At 38.0% G+C, this 16,727-nt stretch overlaps 1 protein-coding gene across 1 annotated transcript in view; it reads right to left on the bottom strand.

Annotated features, from left to right (window-relative positions):
• Positions 1 to 231: 231 nt before the first annotated feature.
• Positions 232 to 16,727, bottom strand: part of TMEM50A (transmembrane protein 50A) — a 22,006-nt gene continuing 5,510 nt past the window's right edge. The window contains exons 4-7 of the mRNA XM_059915980.1: positions 16,166 to 16,233; positions 14,018 to 14,110; positions 11,154 to 11,214; positions 232 to 1,375 (exon numbers count right to left, since the gene is read on the bottom strand). Coding sequence (XP_059771963.1) covers positions 1,330 to 1,375; positions 11,154 to 11,214; positions 14,018 to 14,110; positions 16,166 to 16,233 — 268 coding nt within the window. The 3' untranslated portion in view covers positions 232 to 1,329. The remainder of the gene's footprint in view (positions 1,376 to 11,153; positions 11,215 to 14,017; positions 14,111 to 16,165; positions 16,234 to 16,727) is intronic.

Genomic DNA, 16,727 nt, shown 5'->3' with positions numbered 1-16,727 from the left:
CAACTACTGAGCTCACGTGCCTCAACTAGAGAGCCCGTGTACCGCAAACTATAGAGCCCACACCCTCTGGAACCCGTGCACAACAACTAGAGAAGAGAAAACCCGCTGCCACAACTAGACAGGAGCCCACACGCTGCAACGAAGATCCCGCGTGCCGCAATGAAGATGCAGCCAAACAAACAAACAAACAATTTAAAATAAAAAATAAATATTAAAAAAAAAGGACCACAATTTAAATATAAGAGATATTTGGCATTTAATGAATGGCTAATTGTAGCAAGTTTTATGTAAGAAAACATTTTAAGCTTTAGTTCTGAAGAACATGTATCCCACAGTTAGCTAGTTTATTAAAGAAAAAATAAATTCCCATTTTGCCAAAGTGGGGAGCCTGGGGGATAACAGAATTCCAAAGAGGAACAGACTAAGAATTCCCAGTAGTTAACATTTGTCATTATAATTGACCCTGCTGGTCTATCTTGAGCTTAGTGGTTCAGTACAGAGATACAATGAAATGGAATCCAATTTATTATCAAACCGACAACAGAATTAGTCACCTGAGTAAAGACCAGTGTCAAATCCCTATCCTCTTCCTCTTTCCTTCCATGGTGGCTGTGGAGTGACTGTCAGCGTCCCACCAGGACCAGGTATCACAGCTGAGATACTACTCACCCCCTTCCCCCCCCACATCAGTGCCACTGAAGGGACACTTTTGAGGAGACTGGCGGCAGGACTGTGGGGCTACTCTCTTTCAACATGTTCACTCACCCCTTGGGAGATGCTCAATAGTTACTTACACTGAAATATTTACAGAATTTGTGGCCAAACCATATAAACCAAACACAAAGTATACTGAGAAAGAATTCTGACCACTAAGTAGTTTTTTAAAAACAACAATATGTTTATATTTCATTTAACATTTGACACAGAAGGGGCCACATTTAAATAAACACATTCAATCTTCAGAGCACTTTAACTGCAGTTTTGCACCTTGGATATGACAAATACTCATATAAGATGCTTCCATAATTTCTTTTGTGATTTATTTTTATTTTTACAAATTATACCATGATAAAACATAATAAAAATTTCTCATGTGAAATATTTTTCTTTAACATTTTACAAGTTAAGCAAATGCATACCACAATAGATTTTGCTGTTGTTGTTGTTGTTTAAATAGGGAGTTCTCATGATTTTAGTATTATACAAATTTAAGTTGAGACTACACTCAGAAAGAAGTTTAGAAAATGGCATTACAAAAGACTGGGAGTGAGTAGTGAAAAGAAAAACAAACCCATGCAGGACTTCTCTGCAGTAAGAAATCAGATGTTTTCACTGCCACAAGTCTTCAGTGCGGCCAAACTTAAAAACGAGTCCTCTGTGAATAAAATAAGAAACATCACATGACTAGCTGAGTTTGGTGAAAGAAAGACTGTGTGAGATTTAGAATCGTGGGAAACTAACAACAAAGAATAATTGATGAGTTGTATGGAAAAAACCCATGGGATGTATCAGAACAGAAACTGATCATTCTAAGGTAGTAAATTCTTTCACTGTGCTCAGCTGTGCTATTTACCATTAGCTTCCCTGCATCCTTAACTTCTGAGTTTGGAGACATATGTCCCTCCTAAAAAGTTAACCAATGTTTAGCATGTAACCATTATATGCCTTATTTTATCTAATTCATTTAACAAGCCTTTTTTTTTTTCTTTTAACATCTTTATTGGAGTATAATTGCTTTACAATGGTGTGTTAGTTTCTGCTTTATAAAAAAGTGAATCAGCTATACATATACATATATCCCCATATCCCCACATTTAGGTTGATTCCATATCCTGGCTATTGCAAATAGTGCTGCAATGAACATGATTGTACATGTATCTTTTTGAATTATGGTTTTCTCAGGGTATATGCCCAGTAGTGGGATTGCTGGGTCATATGGTAGTTCTATTTTTAGGTTTTTAAGGAACCTCCATACTGTTCTCCATAGTGGCTGTATCAATTTACATTCCCACCAACAGTGCAAGAGGGTTCCCTTTTCTCCACACCCTCTCCAGCATTTATTGTTTGTAGATTTTTTGATGATGGCTATTCTGACTGGTGTGAGGTGATACCTCATTGTAGTTTTGATTTGCATTTCTCTAATGATTAGTGATGTTCAGCATCCTTTCATGTGTTTGTTGACAATCTATATATCTTCTTTGGAGAAATGTCTATTTAGGTCTTTTGCCCATTTTTGGATAGGGTTGTTTGTTTTTTTGATATTGAGCTGCATGAGCTGCTTGTAAATTTTGGAGATTAATCCTTTGTCAGTTGCTTCGTTTGCAAATATTTTCTCCCATTCTGAGGGTTGTCTTTTCATCTTGTTTATGGTTTCCTTTGCTGTGCAAAAGCTTTTAAGTTTCATTAGGTCCCAGTTGTTTATTTTTGTTTTTATTTCCATTTCTCTAGGAGGTGGGTCAAAAAGGATCTTGCTGTGATTTATGTCATAGAGTGTTCTGCCTATGTTTTCCTCTAAGAGTTTGATAGTGTCTGACCTTACATTTAGGTCTTTAATCCATTTTGAGTTTATTTTTGTGTATGGTGTTAGGGAGTGTTCTAATTTCATTCTTTTACATGTAGCTGTCCAGTTTTCCCAGCACCACTTATTAAAGAGGCTGTCTTTTCTCCATTGTATATTCTTGCCTCCTTTATCAAAGAAAAGGTGACCATATGTGCATGGGTTTATCTCTGGGTTTTCTATCCTGTTCCATTGATCTATATTTCTGTTTTTGTGCCAGTACCATACTGTCTTGATTACTGTAGTTTTGTAGTACAGTCTGAAGTCCAGGAGCCTGATTCCTCCAGCTCCGTTTTTCTTTCTCAAGATTGCTTTGGCTATTTGGGGTCTTTCGTGTTTCCATACAAATTGTGAAATTTTTTGTTCTAGTTCTGTGAAAAATGCCATTGGTAGTTTGATAGGGATTGAACTGAATCTGTAGATTACTTTGGGTAGTATAGTCATTTTCACAATGTTGATTCTTCCAATCCAAGAACATGGTATACCTCTCCATCTGTTTGTATCATCTTTACTTTCTTTCATCAGTGTCTTATAGTTTTCTGCATACAGGTCTTTTGTCTCCTTAGGTAGGTTTATTCCTAGGTATTTTATTCTTTTTGTTGCAGTGGTAAATGGGAGTGTTTCCTTGATTTCTCTTTCAGATTTTTCATCATTAGTGTACAGGAATGCAAGAGATTTCTGTGCATTAATTTTGTATCCTGCTACTTTACCAAATTCATTGATTAGCTCTAGTAGTTTTCTGGTAGCATCTTTAGGATTCTCTATGTATAGTATCATGTCATCTGCAAACAGTGACAGCTTTACTTCTTCTTTTCTGATTTGGATTCCTTTTATTTCTTTTTCTTCTCTGAGTGCTGTGGCTAAAACTTCCAAAACTATGTTGAATAACAGTGGTCAGAGTGGACAACCTTGTCTTGTTCCTGATCTTAGAGAAAATGGTTTCAGTTTTTCACCACTGAGGACAATGTTGGCTGTGGGTTTGTCATATATGGCCTTTATTATATTGATGTAAGTTCTCTCTATGCCTACTTTCTGGAGGGTTTTTTATCATAAATGGGTGTTGAATTTTGTCAAAAGCTTTTTCTGCATCTATTGAGAGAATCATATGGATTTTCTTCTTCAATTTGTTAATATGGTTCATCACATTGATTGATATGGATATATTGAAGAATTCTTGCATCCCTGGGATAAACCTCACTTGTTCATGGTGTATGATCCTTTTAATGTGCTGTTGGATTCTGTTTGCTAGTATTTTTTTGAGGATTTTTGCGTCTATGTTCATCAGTGATATTGGCCTGTAGTTTTCTTTCTTTGTGACATCTTTGTCTCGTTTTGGTATCAGGGTGATAATGGCCTCGTAGAATGAGTTTGGGAGTGTTCCTTCTCTGCTATATTTTGGAAGAGTTTGAGAAGGATAGGTGTTAGCTCTTCTCTAAATGTTTGATAGAATTCACCTGTGAAGCCATCTGGTCCTGGGCTTTTGTCTGCTAGAAGATTTTTAATCACAGTCTCAATTTCAGTGCTTGTGATTGGTCTGTTTATATTTTCTGTTTCTTCCTGGTTCAGTATCGGAAGGTTGTGCTTTTCTAACGATTTGTCCATTTCTTCCAGGTTGTCCATTTTATTGGCATATAGTTGCTTGTAGTAATCGCTCATGATCCTGTGTATTTCTGCAGTGTCAGTTGTTACTTCTCCTTTTTCATTTCTAATTCTATTGATTTGTCTTCTCCCTTTTTTTCTTGATGAGTCTGGCTAATGGTTTATCAATTTTGTGTATCTTCTCAAAGAACCAGCTTTTAGTTTTATTGATCTTAGCTATTGTTTCCTTCATTTCTTTTTCATTTATTTCTGATCTGATCTTTATGATTTCTTTCATTCTGCTAACTTTGGGGTTTTTTTGTTCTTCTTTCTCTAATTGCTTTAGGTGTAAGGTTAGGTTGTTTATTTGAGATGTTTCTTGTTTCTTGAGGTAGGATTGTGTTGTTATAAACTTCCCTCTTACAACTGCTTTTGCTGCATCCCATAGGTTTTGGGTCATCGTGTTTTCATTGTCATTTGTTTCTAGGTATTTTTTGATTTCCTCTTTGATTTCTTCAGAGATCTCTTGGTTATTTAGTAGTGTATTGTTTACCCTCCATGTGTTTGTATTTTTGACAGATTTTTTCCTGTAATTGATATCTAGTCTCATAGCGTTGTGGTCGGAAAAAATACTTGATATGATTTCAACTTTCTTAAATCTACCAAGGCTTGATTTGTGACCCAAGATATGGTCTATCCTGGAGAATGTTCCATGAGCACTTGAGAAAAGTGTATTCTGTTGTTCTTGGATGGAATGTCCTATAAATATCAATTAAATCCATCTTGTTTAATGTATCATTGAAATCTTGTGTTTCCTTATTTATTTTCATTTTGGATGATCTGTCCATTGGTGAAAGTGGGGTGTTAAAGTCCCCTACTATGATTGTGTTACTGTCGATTTCCCCTTTTATGGCTGTTAGCATTTGCCTTATGAATTGAGGTGCTCCTATGTTGGGTGCATAAATATTTACAATTGTTACATCTTCTTTTTGGATTGATCCCTTGGTCATTATGTAGTGTCCTTCTTTGTCTCTTGTAATTGCCTTTATTTTAAAGTCTATTTTGTCTGATATGAGAATTGCTATTCCAGCTTTCTTTTGATTTCCATTTGCATGGAATATCTTTTTCCATCCCCTCGCTTTCAGTCTGTATGTGTCCCTAGGTCTGAAGTGGGTCTCTTGTAGACAGCATATATACGGGTCTTGTTTTTGTTATCCATTCAGCCAGTCTATGTCTTTTGGTTGGAGCATTTAATCCATTTACATTTAAGGTAGTTATCAATATGTATGTTCCTATTACCATTTTCTTAATTGATTTGGGTTTGTTATTGTAGGTCTTTTCCTTCTCTTGTGTTTCCTGCCTAGAGAAGTTCCTTAGCATTTGTTGTAAAGCTGGTTTGGTGGTGCTGAATTCTCTTAGCTTTTGCTTGTCTGTAAAGGTTTTAATTTCTCCATCGAATCTGAATGAGATCCTTGCTGGGTAGAGTAATCTTGGTTGTAGTTTTTTCCCTTTCATCCCTTTAAATATGTCCTGCCACTCCCTTCTGGCTTGCAGAGTTTCTGCTGAAAGATCAGCTGTTAACCTTATGGGGATTCCCTTGTATGTTATTTGTTGCTTTTCCTCTGCTGCTTTTAATATTTTCTCTTTGTATTTAATTTTTGATAGCTTGATTAATATGTGTCTTGGCATGGTTCTCCTTGGATATATCCCGTATGGGACTCTCTGCACTTCCTGGACTTGATTGACTATTTCCTTTCCCATATTAGGGAAGTTTTCAACTATAATCTCTTCAAATATTTTCTCAGTCCCTTTCTTTTTCTCTTCTTCTTCTGGGACCCCTATAATTTGAATGTTGGTGTGCTTAATGTTGTCCCAGAGGTCTCTAAGACTGTCTTCAATTCTTTTCATTCTTTTTTCTTTATTCTGCTCTGTGGTAGTTATTTCCACTATTTTATCTTCCAGGTCACTTATCCGTTTTTCTGCCTCAGTTATTCTATTGATTCCTTCTAGAGAATTTTTAATTTCATTTCTTGTGTTGTTCATCACTGTTTGTTTGCTCTTTAGTTCTTCTAGGTCCTTGTTAAACATTTCTTGTATTTTCTCCATTGTATTTCCAAGATTTTGGATCATCTTTACTATTATTGCTCTGAATTCTTTTTCAGGTAGACTGCCTATTTCCTCTTCATTTGTTTGGTCTGGTGGGTTTTTACCTTGCTCCTTTATCTGCTGTGTGCTTCTCTGTCTTCTCATTTTGCTTAACTTACTGTGTTTGGGGTCTCCTTTTTGCAGGCTGCAGGTTCGTAGTTCCTGTTGTTTTTGGTGTCTGCCCGCAGTGGCTAAGGTTGGTTCAGTGTGTTGTGTAGGCTTCCTGGTGGAGGGGACTGGTGCCTGTGTTCTGGTGGATGAGGCTGGATCTTGTCTTTCTGGTGGGCAGGACCATGTCCGGTGGTGTGTTTCGGGGTGTCTGTGACCTTATTATGATTTTTGGTAGCCTCTCTGCTAATGGGTGGGGTTGTGTTCCTGTCTTGCTAGTTGTTTGCCATGGGGTGTCCAGCACTGTAGCTTGCTGGTCGTTGAGTGGAGCTGGGTCTTAGCGTTGAGATGGAGATCTCTGGGAGAGCTCTTGCCGTTTGATATTATGTGGAGCTGGGAGGTCTCTGGTGGACCAATGTCCTGAACTCGGCTCTCCCACCTCAGAGGCACAGGCCTGATGCCCGGCCGGAGCACCAAGACCCTGTCAGCCACACGGCTGCTGCCATTTTCCCCTGGCCAACAAGCCTTTTTTAAGTCGAGGTGCTAGGTGCTAGAAGCTAGGGCTATAAAAGTAAAGATACAGTCCCTGCCTTCAAGTTGCTCATGTTCTTGATGACACAATGTGGTAGTATAGGGGGTGGGGGTGGGGAGACACATATGTATCACATGTTAAGGGAGCAGAGAACATATGGTAATTTATTTTGCCTGAATGTGTTAGAAAAGGATTTACAGAGGAGGTAATATTAGATGAATTTTGAAGGATAAGCAGGAGTTTGAATGGGAGGTTGGGAGGAACAGGAGCTAGTGGGATGATGAAGGAAGATGTTTTAGGGAGAGGAAAAGGAAAAGTAGATCAAAAGGCAAAGAGGAATAAAAGACCATGGGGCCTCAGAACAAGCCCAGGAGATGGATGTGTCAGGAAATGCCCTCACAGAGCTTACACTCTAGGTTTTAGTTTGGGAAGTATCTATAGTTGTCTTCAAGGCTTCAGTTTAAGAGGGCAGACTGGAATTATATGCATAAGAATATGTATACACACACATATATATATCTCAATATAAATATCTGTGGTGTAGTAAAGCAGCGGAGAGTCCAATATGGCCAGAGTATAGTTTAAGAATCGAGGAAGATGAGCAACGGCAGTGGCCAGATTTGGTAAGCCAATTGACCAGGGTGGCAAATTGCCCACAGGGGCCTTCGGTGCCTTAGATGAGTCAAGGGGGCAGGCACCAGCCTGTGATCTACTAAAGGGGCAGCTGGTACTCAGGCCCAGGCAATACATGAGATAGGACTATGCAGAGATGCATCCCCATTAAAAGAAACAACTTTAGCTCCAGCGGATTGTTGCTGAGCAGGGCCCAGGTTGTTAGATCATCTAGCTTTTCAAGAAAGGCCCTAAATTCCAATTTTTGATGAAATCTCTTGATTTTTAAATGTCAGCTCCATAAAACAAAAAATACTGTATAGGCTAAATAAAACAGAATTGTGGGCAGAATTTGGCTGGATGGTCACTAGTGGTAACCTCTTCTGTAGACAGCTCCGAGTTTTGAAAAATTTTAAGGTGGGAAATGACAGGCTTAGAGCTTTGTTTAAGAAGGAAACCTGACATAGGAAAACTGGATCCAAGAGAGGGATAGTCAAGGATGTGAAGTGCTCAGGAAGGGATGAGGACGACCAAACATAACAATGGAAATAGACAAAAAGAGAACTGGTTTAAGACAATTCAGAAGCAGACTCGTCATCAGGGCTTGGATGTGGGGAGTAAGTGCAAGGGAGAAATGAGAGGAGTGGACGCTTCAGTGGCATCTGCTGGTTTTCATATCTGTTTTCCAATCTCCAGTGTATACTCAAGGTTAAACCCTCAATCAAAATGGTTGATTTAAAACAGGTTTCATAGGGAATTCCCTGGCGCTCCACTGGTTAGGACTCTGCGCTACCACTGCAGGGGGCCCAGGTTCAATCCCTGGTGGGGGAACTAAGATCCCGTAAGCTTAGCAGCACGGCCAAAAAATTAAAAAAACAGGTTTCATAGGCCTTTATAAAGGTAAACACCTGAGTGTTTTTTGATGAAAACAAAAATGCAACCAGGAAAAAACAAAAAAAAGTGCAACCAGGAAGTCATCTATACCCTCTCTTGGAAGTATATGAATTTCTCTTTATAAAGGATTTCATAAACCTCCAAAAAGTGATTTGATCTCTGCTCTTCCAGGTAATATCAAACCTACTGCTGCAAAAAAAAGAAAAACCGAAGTTGGGTATTAGGGCCCCTACTCTCCAGAGAGCTTAAAAGAGATGTGGTAACTTCAGCACACTAGTCACCAGATGTAAACTAGAATCTCAATAGTTTCTTGGGCAAGAGCCAGTCCCTCCTACATTGTCAGATGGTCACCTTTGGTACTGACATCAGTTTCTGAAACAGTAATTTCTAAGCTGTTGCTGAGAATTGTTCTGTTATAAATCAAAATGGTAGGCAATCTGCTACAACTGTTCTAACAATGGTGTCTATTAGTTGAATTTAACTTCAATTTGCTTACAGTATTTTCACAAAACCAAATTAGTTTTTAGACTTAATAGATAGAATAGTAATAAATGAGAAATTAACCAAACTCGTTGCATAGAAAAGTAATTTATTATAACTAATTTGAGACAATGACAAGTCACTGCTCGGTTTCCAAGGTTTTGTGAAATGTGATAACTACCATATGAACTTAACGTGTTTCTTCCCTCACTGGAAAAGATAAAAGTTTCCCACAAATCTTCACTCAATCCTGTGGTTCCTCCCTGCTGTGATAGAGTAACTTCTCTGCCAAAAACAGTATCTCAAGGTTGGAACTTACTTTATCCTCTACCTCTGCCAGAGAAAATAATGATTAAAATAAAGAAGTCTGCTGTTTGCCCTTCCTTGGCTGGTTCTCGTAAATCCCCTCCCCACCACTCCATCCTGAAACTTTTCTAACCCCTGCCTCTGACCCTGTTACACTGCCTTCCTTTGGCTGAAGTTGTGGGGCACTGAATTCCCCCGAGCACCTCTAACCCTGTGGAGATACTGGAGTAGTGAGCTCAGGGTGCCTGGTCCTTCTTTAAAGATGCCCAAGCCTCAGCATTGCAGCTTGAAAGGAAAAGAAATCATAAATATCAACACTGTCCCTCTCATAAACACAGGCTACATTACCCTATAAAATAACAAACTTACCCATATTTACCAAATTTGCATAACCTGGGGAGTGAGGTTTGTTCACTTTGTATTTTTCATGTACAGTGTTACATTCTTTAAAAAAAAAAAAAAAAAAAGAAGGCAGGAGGGAAACAGTACTAAGCAACTGGTTGAAGATTCAACAAAAGGAGAAAACGTCAATTAAATTCATTCCAAATTTCAAATTTCACCCTCATAGTAGCTGGAGACTGAACTTTGAAGTCAGATAGCCTGAATTTTAGCCACATGATCTCAAACATGAGCTCTGTGCCTGTTTCTCACATATAAAATGGTGATAATAATGGAGCCACCTTCCGAGTTGTGTTGGGGATTAACTGAGAGCACACGTGTAACACTAAGATGATGCCTTGCACATAAAAAGTGCTCAATAAACTTTGGTCATTATTATTTTCTGCACAAAAATCAATGGACTAACATTTTTTAAAAAACTCTTTGGGTTTTCTCCACTAGTTTCAAGATGCAAGGTATGACCCAAAGAGGCTGTGTATCTTGCCACATGTAAGTTCACATTTTTCTTATTTCTAAACTGATTTTATAAAATTGCAAAAATGCTTTGTGGTAGAATGGAAGAAGTGTGAATACCAGCTGCTGACTATTATTAAAGGGCAACTGTTAGCATTTCATGAGTGGTTCAAGTAGATATGGGGCATCTATTTCCCTTTAGGAGGTGGGTGGGAAGGGACAGGGAAGGAAAAGTCCTAGAATAGACTGTCCTAGAATATACAGCATATAAAGAAGATACAGAATATAAAGGTTTTTTTAAAACCTATTTTGGATTAAGGACATCTTTGAAAATCTGATGAAAGCCACAGACTCTCTTCCCAGAAACAAGCAGAAAAACCAATGTCTTGCATACAGAAATACCCGGTGGTTCCCAATCTTCAGAAGCCTACCCATGGAACAGAAGTTAAGAACTCCTGATGCACAGGATAAAGAGAAGTTTTTGTTGTTGTTGTTGTTTTGGGGGGGAGGGGTTAAGTGGGAGGCCAGGGATAGGGGAAAGGGCAGGTCCTAAGCGTCCAGGAAAGAATGAACATTAGAAAAGATTAGTGATAAAAGTATTAAGGTCTTAGCAATCTTTTAATTTGTCATTGCATCAGAAGGATAAAAAAATGTCAGGGCTTTTCCTCTACCCCTCAAATGTCACAAATTCTAGTGACACCAAGGATAGTAAGAACCATAAAATGCATTCAGAAACAAAATTTTAAGGAGAAATGATTTTAAGCAGGCTTTCATTAAAAGCAACTGTTAGAGATACAGATTTTAAATGAACAGTGCCAGTGTTATGTAACTAAATCTACACAAATCACAGTTCTTCGTTAAAGGGGAGGTGGTGGCAATTTAAAAAATCGATGTATGTTCCCAAGGTGGGCAGCAAGCCAACCCGTGTAGTAAAAATATCTTTCTCAGTCTCATTCTTCGTATTTTATGACACTAACATGGGGAAGGGGCATTAGACAGGGGGAAATTAAGCAACTAAATATAGTAAATGACATAAAATAAACCATTATTTTAAAAAAAGATAGGATGAAGAATGCAAAACAAACTTACCCAAAAAAGATGAAGGCATTTTGGAAAAATACAGCAATTCCAGGGTATACGATGGCTTTTTCTGTAAAAGTAATTGTAATACGTAGAGGTTTATGATCTCAACACATTGTTTCTGATAAACTGGTGCATATCAGTTTTCCTGCCTAACATAATTGATTTTTCTGGTAACTATGGTTGGTGTGGGCATTAAATGGCATAATACATATGACAGAGTGTAGCGCTGGTAGCCTCCTTCATTTATTTAACAAATACTGAGTACATATTATGTGCCAGCACTGTTCAATGTGCTGAGGATACTGCAGTAAATAAAACAGGCAAAGTGTTTGCCTTCACGGAGCTAGAGAATACCAAGAATAAATAAGGAGAAAAAGCAGGAAAGGTATAGGAAATGTAGTGAATGATGATATTTTATACAGGTGGGCAGAAAAACCACATAAGAAGGTGACACTGGCATAAGGACACGAAGAAGGAAGTGGGGGCAGGAGCCATGCAGAAACAGTGGAACAACAAGTGCAAAAGCCCTGGGGTGGGAGTGGGCTGGTACATTAGAGGAATGGTCATGTGGGCCGAAGAGAGAAAAGCAGGAGACAGATCAGAGAAGTACGAGGGGCAGGCTGGGAGGTGCAGATCCTCTAGAGCCTTGCAGTAATGGTGAGGACTTTGATTTTCACTCTGGGTGAGAGGAAAAGCCATCGGAGGGTTTTGAGCAGAAAAGTGACCTGAGCTGACACATTTCAATAGGATCCTTCTGGTTGCTGTGCTGACAGTAGACTAAAGGGGGGAAGGGGAGAAACAGAAACCAGTGAGGCGGCTATTTTAGGAAATCAGGCCAGAGACTATAATGGATTGAACCAGGGTGGGAGCCATGGAGAAGGTAAAAAGTGGTCAGATGCAAGACCACTTTTTTTAATAGCAGAATCAACAGGATTTGCTGATGGACTTGGGTGTGTGGGATGTGAGAGAAAGAGGTGTCATCCTTGACAGGCCTTAACCACCCAGGTTTTGGGCTTAAACACCTGGATGGAGAAAGCAGCCCCTAACTAAGATGGGCAAGACTGCCAGAGGACCATTTTGTCCCCATTTTATCCTCGACTGAAGTTGAAATTCTCATAAATTTCTACTATTGGAACTGTTAATCATCGCTGACTAATTGACAAACTGAGGCATGATGAATAGATGAATAGCAACTTTTTCTCATAATAGTTTCAAATTAATCTGATTACCATAACCACTGGTTTGTATAGGCCTTCTCTACTAGAAGGCCACATTAAATAACTATTAACACTAGAATGACTCATAAAGATCCTATATAAAGGCATCTTTACAAAATTCCAGATCTGCTGCTAATAATTCTCAAAGCATAACCTGGCTTCAGAAGCCTTTAGGAAAATAACTTAAAAGTCTATGAGATGAACACATTCCTACAAAAAGGGGCTCTGTATCAATAGTTGTATCTAGGAAAGAAGAATTATCAGTAATTTTATTTTCCTCTGAGCTCTTTTATAGTCTCAATTTTCTACAATGAACAAGAATTATGCACTTCACATGATAAAAGGTAACATTTTTGTTTTTAAAACATGATGGTGATAGATTTTATAGCAGCAAGAAAACTACTTATGATATCATGTTAAATGCAAAAGGCTAGGTTCAAAATTATATTTATACTATGATTATAACTACTTAAAAAACGCAAGATACCAAAGGAAATATACCAAAATATTTAAGAGTAGAAAGATTATTATAGTTTTTCTTTTCTTTCTTTTCTACATTTTTAGTAACATGGTTTTATAATATATAAATAAAAGAAAAAATATAAATATTTAAAACTGCCTATCATTCCTATCTGTAAGATTAAAACAATTTTAATAAAAAATCAGGAAACCAATGATTTCAATCCAAGAATTACATTTTATTCAAAGAAGTAAAATGTTAAAATATGAGCTAGCTTAGATCTCTGCTGGTCTAGTTTGGCAAATCATTAATATTATATTTTTACTATGATAAGCATCGTCAATTTTACCCAGAACATTAAATGGATCTCATGTTTTTCTGGGGTCCCTCAAGGCAAAATTTCAGCCAGGGACCCAAAAGCAGGTCTTTTCCTAGCTTGCCTTAAACTGGCCTTATATAGCAGATACGGCTTAAGGGTTAATTTGCTTTTCTGTCTAAAAGAAGATGCTATCATATTATCACGGAGGCTTAGCTCAATAAATTTCAATTCTAGGATGTTAGAGCTTTGCCTGGATATTATTCAGCAAGTCAAAACTTGCCAAATAGCTGGACAACATGTGTTCTGCTTTTGAGGTTTTTGGAACCCAAAGAGAAACAAGGTATAGAGCTGTGTTCCATTCCTTCCAGGCTCTAGATTAGAAAATACAGAAGAAAGGCACACTAAAAACATAGCAAACAAACAAAACAAATACAGATAGGGGGAGGAGAGTTCCCAGGCACAAATGCCTTGCTAGTATGAAAAAAGCTGGGCTTCCCTGGTGGCGCAGTGGTTGAGAATCTGCCTGCTAATGCAGGGGACACGGGTTCGAGCCCTGGTCTGGGAAGATCCCACATGCCACGGAGCAGCTGGGCCCGTGAGCCACAACTACTGAGCCTGCGCGTCTGGAGCCTGTGCCCCGCAACGGGAGGGGCCGCGATAGTGAAAGGCCCGCGCACCGCGATGAAAGAGTGGCCCCCGCTTGCCGCAACTAGAGAAAGCCCTCGCACAAACCGAAGACTCAGCACAGCCAAAAATAAATAAATAAATAAATAAATAAAGTAAAAGAAAAAAGCTTTATTCTAAAGAAAAACCAACTTTAACACAAAATTTCAGTATTCCATTGAAGTAAAATAAAAACTGCGTTTTCTCTTACCTTTAGCAACATACCCTCCAAAAAGAATCCACATAGATGCGATCAGAGAGCCAAAGGCCAACATGAAACCAATGAACAGCCAAATGCGAGCACCTTAAGGAAAATAATATTTTACCAGAATTGTTTCTCAAATGGCAGCAGTCAGTTCAATTAACTTTTCAAAAAGAAGACAAAAACCCAAAGAGAAAAAAATGTGTAGTTGTCATTAAAGTCTAAAGCAAGACCAGAGAAAAATGTGCTGAGTATCATCAGTGTGGACGTTGGCCCTTTTCCTGTTGGTTGGTTGGTCTGTATATTCTAAGTGCCTAAGTTTACTTTCCCCAACTATGACACTGAGAAAAACTTCACTCTCCCTTCCTATATAAATCTCACGAAATATGTTTCACTATATTTAGAAGCTCCTTCTCCAAGTATTTTTAGAAATTGTGCTCCAAAGTTTAAAGCCCTCCAAGAGAACTTGCAAACAATAACATAGGTATACTTAACAAAAAATTCATACTCAGTGATATGTGAACCTAAACACTACCGTATTTCCCTTTCAAGCAAGTCAGGCAGCAAAGCAAATTCAAATTTAGTGTGGCTGGCACTTAGGACTAAGTTGCATTAAAATTATGTTAACAGAGAAAGACAACCAACTTATAAATCACATTATACAATATTTATGAAGATTTGATATGAAATAAATGGAGTTATTAGATGGCCTAAAATGAATTCTGAGATGAGTTTGTTTAATTAGCACAAATACATTTTAATAAAAACACTGCCCTGCTCAATAAAGCACAGCAAATAGAATGTTATACATAAATTTCTGATTTCATACCCAAAACATAAAATAGTTCTGAAATAATAAGCTGTTACTCATAGATGAGATACTAAAACAAATACAACTAGCTCTGGACCCCCAAAGCTGTGCTAGCTAACAAATTTTATTTATGGATTTATTTATTTATTTATTTATGGATAATATTATTGGCTTATTATTACCAACACTAACTGCTAACGTTCATCTCTGTTTAGAGTTTACAAGGTTGTGGTACGTCAGTATTTCTGTATCTCTTCTACTTAAGTTGATCTACAAAGAGAGTGAACCAAAGGAGTCTGAAAGCATAGACCAGAGCTGACTACTGCAGTTTCTGTTTCATTAGGGAAAGAAAAAAAAAAGTCACCTGAAATTTGCCTATATCCAGGTTTATTTTTGTATGGATATAATATTTTAAGTTTACCACTTAAACTGCTCAATAAATATCTGTCCCCTCAAATCTTTGACTAAATTGGACCCTATAGGAAGCTGTGCTATACGTATCCTGTATTCTGCCTACCTTGGGTACATGGCCATGGGGTTCAGGGGATATGAGTTCCTTAGCTGAGCAAGGCAGGCCTGGGTGAATCTAAGCACTAAAATTCTATTATTCTATTCAGTTTTGCAAGATTAAAAGAGTTGCACAACAAAAATGAATGCACCTACTACTGAACTGTATACTTAAATTTTGGTAAATTTTATGTTGTGTATTTTAAAACACACCAAAAAACTATGACTCTAAGCTATTTCAAAATGCTAATTCAATCAAGTAAGGTTTGCAAAAAAGGGAAGAAAATAATTTATATGGTATAGCTTCTTTTAAAAAAAAAAAAAATTAATTAATTAATTAATTAGGCTGCACTGGGTCTTAGTTGCGGCACGCGCAATCTTCATTGCTGTGTGTGGGATCTTTGTTGCAACATGTGGGATCTTTAGTTGTGGCATGTGGGCTCCAGTTCCCTGACCAGGGATCCAACCCAGGCCCCCTGCATTGGGAGCGCAAAGTCTTAACCACTGGACCATCAGGGAAGTCCTGGTATGGTCTCAAGTAGCAGAAATTCTATTTTGCACATGTATTCTTTATTATATACTGTTCTTTACCGTACTCTGTATACATTTATATCCACATATTATTGCACAGGGTTATATATTCAAAACTGTGCATATATTTAAAAATACTATTCTGCAATCTTTGATCAAATGCGACTTTTACCTTAGGCCTTGGAACCTATAACCTCTCCTTGGAACCTATAACCTATCTCCAATCTGAAGGAGTCAGACAAGTGGCCCTTCCATGTATAATTCTCATTTTAAGGGTGTATAGTAAGATGTTTTTTGCACCTATTTACCTGTTTGACCCAGGCAACCTTCACTGTAACTATCACCTCGCACTTGTCCATTCGATACTGCATTAATCCTGTGTGAATACAATAAAACCAAGAGATCAGGGTCTCTGACTCTTAACAGGAAATTATCCATGACATCAAATTACCAGGTACAATAAGCTAGAGTTCTGAAAATTTAAGGTAAGTCTTCATAAGTCTTGAGTAATGGGTTTATACACCTTAGGCAAGTCTCCTCAACCAGATATCCTGTAAAGCAGTGGCCGTAGTCCCCAGACCAGCAGAATCAGCATCACCTGGGAATTCCTTAGAAAGAAAATTCCCCGGCTCCACCCCAAGTTTATTGAAGCAGAAACGCTGGGTATGGGCCCCAGCAATCTGAATTTTAACAAATCCTTCAGGTGATTCTGATGCTTGTTAAAATTTGAGAGTGAAATTCTCAAAATTATATATTGTTAGGATTGGAAGGATCTTTACCTTGGTCCTATCTAGTTTTCCATTTGTACACATCAGACATACTCAACATGAAGAGATGCAAGTGGTAAAATCTTGTTTTTTCAATCCCTGT

Source organism: Balaenoptera ricei, chromosome 1, assembly GCF_028023285.1.
Source record: "Balaenoptera ricei isolate mBalRic1 chromosome 1, mBalRic1.hap2, whole genome shotgun sequence".
Lineage (NCBI taxonomy): Eukaryota > Metazoa > Chordata > Mammalia > Artiodactyla > Balaenopteridae > Balaenoptera > Balaenoptera ricei.
This window is presented reverse-complemented; position numbering and strand designations above follow the sequence as displayed.